This window comes from Ammospiza nelsoni, chromosome 2 (genome assembly GCF_027579445.1).
Source record: "Ammospiza nelsoni isolate bAmmNel1 chromosome 2, bAmmNel1.pri, whole genome shotgun sequence".
Classification (NCBI taxonomy): Eukaryota; Metazoa; Chordata; class Aves; order Passeriformes; family Passerellidae; genus Ammospiza; species Ammospiza nelsoni.
Genome location: NC_080634.1, coordinates 43,900,704 through 43,909,419, shown reverse-complemented (window position 1 = coordinate 43,909,419; position 8,716 = coordinate 43,900,704). Strand labels below are relative to the sequence as shown.

The following is an 8,716-nucleotide window of genomic DNA, read 5'->3' as shown; positions in this document are numbered from 1 at the left end:
GTAAATAATGTAGAATTAGTTATCAATAGTAAATATTAGACTTTTCAAGACATTTCTTGATATATTTCATCAATGAAACAAACTATTCAGAAAACCATAGGAAAACTGTACTGAAGAAAAAAGGTTGTTGTTGGTCCTGGTAAACACAGGGCATGTCAATATGGGAATAGTTTAAGATTACTTAGTAAATTTAAGCGTAACCAAAAGCAGTACTGATAAGTCACAATGCTCTCTTTTTTTTTTTTAACTCTAATTCAGAGTTATCTACACAATTTCTATGACCTTCAAAAGGATCCCCATCCCCACTTAAGAAGTGGTGGTGAAAACCCCCTTGCTGCAAAGCTCAGGGAAATGCAGTCATTCTTTGGACTAGAAGTGACTGGAAGACCTGATCTTGACACATTGGAGGTGATGAAAAAACCCAGATGTGGTGTACCTGATGTGCAGCGATATGCATTCACACCAGGGAATCCCAAATGGAAAAGAAATAATCTGACATACAGGTAACCTTTCCTTATCTGGTTCAAAAAAATCTAGCACATCAACTTTGGGGTGGGGGAGTCTGAAGGAATCATATTATTTCATATATGGACATATGGAGTGATTTAGTGATTTCTGGAAGAAAACAGATACTTTCGAAGGCAGTATCTAAAACAAAGTCTTTATTAATTTTCATTCACAAAAGATACTACATCTAAGATTTTTGATTTTTTTTCTCAAGTAATTGTATTTCAGCTAAAATGCTGAAATTTCAAATATTTCCTAAGCAATGTATTTATTATGTGTTGGGTTTTCTTTGAAGGATTTTGAATTACACCCCAAAGATGAGACGAGCTGATGTAGATGAAGCCATCAGAAAAGCTCTCAGTGTGTGGAGCAACGTGACACCATTGACATTCCAAAGGGTTGAGGACAAAGTAGCAGATATAATGATCTCTTTTGCTTATAGAGGTAACAGTGATAATGCAGCATATTAAATACCCATCTGAAGTTATGGGAGTAATTCAGGACTTTAACTAATTTTTTCCCTCTTGATTTTAGACCACCGTGACAATTCTCCTTTTGATGGTCCCAATGGACAGCTGGCTCATGCATTCCAGCCTGGTGAAGGTCTTGGTGGAGATGTGCATATGGATGAGGAAGAAGCTTGGACAAAAGATGGAAGAGGTAAGTTTTGTAGCTGAATCTGTATAGTTTTAACCTCACACGGTCTTACCTCACATGATGTTTACTATTTCATGAGCCTCCCTACAGGCAGAAAAGTGAGAAAAAGAGACAGAGCTTTTAATTTATAATTGCTTTCCCTTTGTCGTTGTTTTTTACTGCCACTTTTAGGCATGAACTTGCAGAAAATTATTTTTAGATCATAGTGGCATTTATAATGGCATATAAATATTTACATCATAACGTTTCATAATGATTTCAAGGTCAGCACTTTAAAATACTTTTTTGTTCAGAGGAAAACTAAAATTTGGATACAGGGAAATCTGTTGGTAGACTTCTGAAGGCAAATTCTTTCTTTTTCTTAACCTAACATTTCAAAGTTTAGTGCTAACTAGGGTGTTCCAATTATCACCGAAACTGTAATCTCATTGTTTGTTTTTAAGTTCTTTTTTCTGTTGGATCACTGCCAACAATCCCTCATCATGGGCATGATCCTTGATGTGAACAATGTATGTGATAGCAGGGGAAACAACTCATGCTTAAGACAAAAGGACACTAGAGAGATGACAATGAGAACACAATTAAGGCCAGACATTCTTTACATACTCATACAGGTCTTCTGTAACAATGTTTTTGTGTTTTTATGATGATAGGATTACTTACAGTCTCTCTTGTACCTCTAGTGTATACTAGTTTCCCGTTTAGTCAGTCGTGCTGAGTATTGGAACAGATTTTATGTTTCATATGGTTTTCATCCTACAGGCTACAATTTGTTCATTGTTCTTGCCCATGAGCTTGGCCATTCACTGGGTCTGTCTCATTCAAATGATCCTGGAGCACTGATGTATCCAACTTACTCCTACACTGACCCCAGTGAATTCCGTCTTCCTCAGGATGACATTGATGGAATTCAGGCCATCTATGGTAAGAAATAATATATTTATTTAATATTTCTACTTGGGAGGCTGGTAAAATGGTAAAATGAAGGTATTTAACATTCCATCAAAACAGGAAGTTTATCAGTTTCTGAAAAATGGATAGCAAAAGGGAGAAAATTCCTGGAAGCTAACTTCAGCTGAAGTCCAGTTCTGAAAAAATCTCATTTTGAAAAGAGGAACACAACTGGTTTTATCAATATTATAATTCTGCATTTAATGCCAGACTCTTATTTTGAAATTATATCCTTTTTCCTTCTGTATAAAACATGTTTTCTGGGTCCTCAGAGAGTTTTTGAACACTCTCCTTATATTTCTCCACAATAAATTATAAATGTTCATCCTACAGGACGGTCTAATGCTGCTGTGCAGCCAACAGGACCTGTGACTCCAGAAGCTTGTGACCCAAATTTGACATTTGATGCTATTACTACTCTACGTGGAGAAATATTCTTCTTCAAGGGCAGGTAACAACAATAAGCATACACGTTGTTTTTTTTTTAAATATTCAGTAGTTCAAAAAAAATCCTTGAGGGAAAACTGTCCTTTTGGAATGTAATACAAAGAGAAGAATCACTAGAAGATCCTTCTCAGATCATTAATCTGAAGAGCCCTATTTGACAAGACAAGGGAAGGTGACAGGAGCTTGTATGTTGTTTACCAACTATTCTATCCCTGTGCCTGCCACTGTGACACACTTATCTCTGAAATTGATTCAAACAAACAGCAAAGCAAGAGCACTCATGTATCTGTCAGCAGTGTGTCCATGGGTCCCACACTCATTCTCAGTACAGGAGCAGGGACAGAAGGGAAAGCACTACCAGGGAGAAGGATGTCTGAGCCTTATTGCCCTACAGAGAAGCAGAAGGTCTCATATTCAATTTGCTGAAATTTTAGCACATAATTGAAGTGCTAAAATTACTAATGTCCTTGCTCCAGATTTCTTTTACACTCAGTGGACAGGGGTATTTACATCTCCTCTCTGTTGTACTCCAGAAGCTATAATATTTATTTTGAATTTTTGATAGGAGTGGAATTATTTTATGACTTAAATTTTCTTTAAAACAGATACATGCTGCGCAAGCATCCCGAAAGGACAGAGACAGAGCTCAATTTTATCTCACTGTTCTGGCCAAGGTTACCATCAGGAATTCAAGCTGCTTATGAAAACGTTGAAACAGATGAAATTACAATTTTTAAAGGTATTTTAATCAGAAGGTCTCCACTTTTTCTGACCTTTTACTTCCTGCTTCTTATAAACTATACAGTTACAGAAGTTAAAGTGTTTTTAAGGAAATTGAACAGATAATCTTACAATTCTGAAAATAATTACCAAAGGGTCATATTGCTGTAACAGATCTCCAGAAGTCATCCTCTAGAAAACTTTCCCCTCTGTTATAGTTAATGCCCTGAAAAAAAAAGTTATGAAAAGAGCTACCCTTTTTCAGGTCTGGCTGTCTTCAGGTAACAGCACTTTGTTTTGTGCAGAAGGACTTTTACTGAACTCATTTGATAAATACAGGCATTTTAATATTACAGTTACTGATATGTTTATTAGTATTTGTTGTACTTTGGAAAAAGAAAAGAGAAAAAAAAATGTTGGAGGAAAATTGTACTGTGAGAGAAAAATTGTTCACTGAAATAACAATCAGTCCTTCTTTTTCAAGGTCTCAAATACCCTTCAAATATCTCAGATGAATTCAATATGCAATTGCTCTAGTGCATGACCTATTACCATATACATTACTTATTACCATATTGTCCTTGCATCTAAAATTACCGGAGCATTTTGATTAGACATGTGCTTTTCTTAATAGTTTAATTTGATGCACATTGCATAGTTTTCAAAACATTACATGGCTCTATAATCAAATAGCATATTACAGGAATTTACCAAATTCAATATCCCAATCCAAGGTCAGTGGTTTAACTCATCAACCTTCAGCCCTCCCCAAGTTGTTTTCCTGAAAAACACCTTATATTCATTTTTTTTTTCATTCTGGGGAAAGCTCTATCCAACATACCTCATGATTCTAATGTTTTACTCATAAAAAGAAAAGCCATTTCCACTGTCTTCATTACGTAGTCCCAGTGTAAGAATTAGAAATATTTTCTAAAGTAGTAAACTGAAAGGAAAAATACTGAGATCTAGACACATTGTTTTCCAGACATCTAAAGCACAAGTAAATGCTTTTATAAATAGCAAAAGCAAATGAAACTTGCTCCTATTTTTCAGAGGATAAATATTGGGTCATCAGGGGATATGATGTTCTACCTGGCTATCCCAAACCAATCTATCGCTTTGGGCTCCCAAAGACTGTCAAAAGGGTTAATGCAGCTTACAACGATGAAGCCACAGGGAAAACATACTTCTTTGTAGCTGACAGATACTGGAGGTAAGATTTCATGTTCATTTACCAGAAGACATGGTTTCATTTCTCTGGGGACTGATGTATTGCTATATAGTTGGAGTGGATTGATGTTTAAACCAGGCATATTCCAGAAATTTAGATATGTTTCTTTGGATTTAAAAAAAAAAATTAGGAATTTCCTAGAAAATATCACCCTTTCATCAGGATTTTTTTTCCAAAACATTTTGACTCCTGTAGCAGGATTATAAGTACTTTCACCTGAATGAAAAGCTACCCAATTAAAAAAGAGTCAATTTCTAATAGATTGCTCACTTTTCCTCCACAACAGTTCTGCTTTTTTGTGCTATGCTGTGATAGCATCCACTTTTAATTCACTTTTCAAACAAAATGAATAATCAGTGCAAAGTGCCGTAAATAAATTCCTCTATGAAGTAATTATAAGTATTCTCCAATTTTAAAGTTGCTTATGTTTCTAATTGAAGCTCATGACAAATTTCAGAGAGCAATTTTTTTCAAGCCCATCAGTGACACTAATTCAACTATGGTTCAGGACTGTGCTACTGTCTTCTCCGAAATTTTATGTTCTGTTTTTATCTTGAACTGGATATCCTCGAAATAGAAATTCATTTTATGTGCAAGTCATGGCCAGGGCTCTGCTAGTCCAGAAATACAAAAATAAATTTCTGAGCTGAGTTTCCCAGGGTCCCTGGAAACATTGTGACAAACTTTACCATAGACAGAATTTTCAAATCTTAGTGAAATCTCCAAGAGAAACTTGATAAGAAGAATCAAAAGCTACTTAAGTTAATCTCTATGAGACTTCTTAGTAACAGTAGAGTTGCATGTAAGAATTTGCATTTAACTTTCAAAATAATGTCTGCTTCCTCATAAATTCTAATGACATTTCTTCTTCTAAGGTACGATGAAAATAAAAAATCCATGGATCATGGGTATCCCAGGAAAATAGTCTCTGACTTTGGAAACATTGGCAGGGTTGATGCTGCTTTCCAGAAAGATGGTGAGTGAAACTTACCTTTAAGCTGTGCTTATGTGAATATTTGGGCTTCTACAAGTAGAATATTTTTTTTCAAAAAGCTGCTATAACCTTAATGAAGAGAAAATGAAAAATATCTGGTATACATGGACTGTCTATAGTCAGTTTTTTGGTTTTTTTTCAAATGAAATATAATTGGATTAAATTTTACTTCTAGGCTATGTGTATTTCTTCCATGGAACAACCCAGTTCCAGTTTGATCCTCATGCCAAACGGATTGTTCGAAAAATGAAGAGCACCAGCTGGTTTAATTGTTAATTGCAATGTTTTTCCATGTGCACATTGTATGTTTTTATCTGCTGCATTTTTCAGCATTTCATGATTCTCAGGTCAGAAAGTATTTCTGTTCAAATTCTATGGCAGTATACTCTTAATAATTATTTATTTTAAGTAAAATAAATTTATATAATTTATCACAACTTCTCCTGTTACAGTCAAGTTTCCTAATAAATTATGTTTCTCATATAGTTTTGTTCCTGATGTTGTTTTTGCCCTGATGCTCAAGATGCAAGTCTAACTTTCAAACACTAAAAAATGTATTCTGGCAGGAAATGTCAGGTTTTTTCACAAAGGCAGAGAAAAGAGGACACACTTGTCTCTGAACCCCCCACTCCTCACAAACCCTGATGAAAATCTGGTGGTTAATTAGTTGGGGCTCATTATCATCAGTGTACAGATCTACTTCCACTTTCTGTTCCTCTTTCCCCTACTTCCCCTCTTAGACTACTCTCCAGGGTGTTCATCTTTACGACTATGGGAAGAGGGCAGGGGGTTAGGGGAGAAGGAATATTCTCATATTTTGGGGTTTAGGAACTGGTTTCAAGTCCAGAAATGCACAAATTAAGATTAGAAATGACCTCTGAGATAAGAAACACGTCACTTGCTCTCAAAGGTAGCCATCATATAATGAACATATATCACCTGTTCGTCATGTAATGAACAGATAAACTTCTGCAATCAAGGCTTTTTCTACTCTCTTACTACTCCAGTACTTACTAAATCCCACGTCATTCCAGCGGTTTAGAGAATCGAGAAGTTTGCCTAAAAGATTAAAATTCTTGGCCAAGAATACCTCTGATAGAAAGAATCATAAAAAGGACCGTTTGATTTCCAGCTTAACTACATTTTCTGCAAAAACCCTCAATTAAAATGGTGTTTGAAGGGTTATTCACATTCTCTTCAGTCTTTTATAGCTCAGCTGATATCATTAGAAGCCATATGAACAGAACAAAATTTATTAGATGTTATATCTGCATAATTCAACGGGCTTCAGAGGAAGGTTGAAGGTTAGAGTAATAAAAGTTACTATATTTTGAGGAAATAATGTGTAGTGTCATAATACTTATCTGTCTGTATTAAAAGGGTATTAAATTTTATCCTTCATAAATACAGAACCGAGTTAGTAGTTCTTATTTTTATTAAATTCAGTATAGTTTATTAAATTTAAATTTAATAATTTATTTAAATTTATTAAAATCAGTCTCAATACTATTCAAAGATAAGTAACTGTATAATTGAAAATTAATTTGATCATATACTTTATAAAACCTAAGAAAATATTGCAAAATAATAAAAAAATTGCAGCAAAACAAAAGCTTTAATTAAGAAGTTAATTTATGTGAATCCAGTTCTCACATGGTGTTATAGATACCGGTTCTTTAATATCAAACCTCACCAGCAATGGTATTGAATCATATTTTCTTGTGTAAGCCAGTGCTACTGAATTACAATTAAATAAAAAAGGATTTTAAAAGTATATTAATCTAAATTTTTTGTGTTGTGTTCTGCTTTTTTTTAGCAGAAATGATCTACAAATATAACGCAAGATTTACAAGCAAAGATAATATTTCTTACTAGAGCAATTTATATTCAAAAAATAAAAACTGGAGGCATATTTTCCCTGCACATATTAAGTAAAAGCACAGGATCTTGAGGTGATGTCAAAAGAGCTTCTCAGATTTAGAGCAGAATGCTAGTCCTCTCTAGAAGAAAATAGTGGTGAGCAGTCATGGGGCAGTGAAAAAGTTAAATGGGAGATGAGGGGTAAGGTGGTGATCATGTTTTAGAGGAAAGAGAGATAAAGCGTAATTTACAGACCATGGAATATGAAGAAGTTAAAAATAGGATGAAGTTTCTAATGCAATATTTTTAGTCCGTGCCTTTTCGCATCCTGTCCAAATTTTAGTTGCCAGATGCAGTTTTGAAATTCACTTTGTGAATTTCCCATGAACAGGAAGATGAGAGCTCTACATGAAGTGATTCCTTCATGAGAAATCTGCCCCGTGCTTGTGTGAGAGCCCATTTCCTCTGCTGTGGAGTGCAGCAATTGCTCCACACCAGCCACACCATGAGGAGGAGGGCACATCTGGTGCCAGCTGCTCTTGTCTTCCTTCAGGCACAAAGCAAGCTTTCAGGAATTAGAAAAATTAGGGTGTTTTGTCCATAAAATTGCCCTGTCATTTTCTTTTTGCCTTTTAATAAGTTTACCTCTATTTGCTAATTACTGTACTACGTTAAAGTACTGTACCCCTCCCCAGGGCCTTGCTACAGGTGGTGTGTGTAATTGTTGCCCATATCATCAGTAAGACAGATTTGCCCAGCCAGGAATTCAATTCCCTAAATGTGTTTAGTACATTTGCAGTTCTGTAAGGTCTCCTAGTAACCCATGCAGGTATGGAACAGGACTCCTGTGAGCCCATCACTTCCCAAAGGCCCACAGAGACTACACAGTCCCTAGGGTCCTGTGTTGGCATGGTTGGGTCCTGCCCTCACACGCTGCAGTCTGTTAGAAGTCCATCAAGAGTCAAAGGCAGTACATGGACCATTTGCCTTTGCCTTCACGTATTTCACCCAGGCTGAGTGAAAATTCAATTTCATTGGCTCTGTGGAAGGATTGAGCCTGAGGAGCAGTGGCCATTAAGGTGCCTGAAGGTTTCCAGCTGGTTTCCAACTACCAGTCTACAAGCCACAGGTCCCCTCTAGGTTCTGGATCGCAGCCACCAGTGTGGCTTTCTTTTTAGAGATCTGTCTTACATTTTTAAATTGATATATTTGTTTGTCTCAAACATTTCAAAGCTAGAGGTGCTACAGTCGGATTACGTTCATGCATATGTCACAAAAGACAAATGCTGTTCAGGGCTTTTGCACCAAACATATTTTCCCATGGCACTAGAATACATTTTTGGAAAACA

At 35.7% G+C, this 8,716-nt stretch overlaps 1 protein-coding gene across 1 annotated transcript; it reads left to right on the top strand.

Annotated features, from left to right (window-relative positions):
* The first annotated feature begins 275 nt into the window (after positions 1-275).
* On the top strand, positions 276-5,783 carry LOC132087446 (interstitial collagenase-like). The gene is made up of 9 exons (XM_059493676.1): positions 276-503; positions 803-951; positions 1,042-1,167; positions 1,927-2,088; positions 2,449-2,566; positions 3,168-3,301; positions 4,336-4,495; positions 5,389-5,489; positions 5,683-5,783. The coding sequence occupies exons 1-9, from the start codon at positions 352-354 to the stop codon at positions 5,781-5,783; spliced, it is 1,203 nt and encodes a 400-aa protein (XP_059349659.1). The 5' UTR covers positions 276-351.
* The last annotated feature ends 2,933 nt before the right edge of the window (positions 5,784-8,716 follow it).

Coding starts and splice junctions, on each gene's coding strand:
- LOC132087446 (XM_059493676.1), top strand. CDS start 352: ATGCAGTCATTCTTTGGACTAGAAGTGACTGGAAGACCTGATCTTGAC. Junction 952..1,041: donor GATCTCTTTTGCTTATAGAG/GTAACAGTGATA, acceptor TCTTGATTTTAG/ACCACCGTGACAATTCTCCT. Junction 5,490..5,682: donor TGCTGCTTTCCAGAAAGATG/GTGAGTGAAACT, acceptor TTTTACTTCTAG/GCTATGTGTATTTCTTCCAT.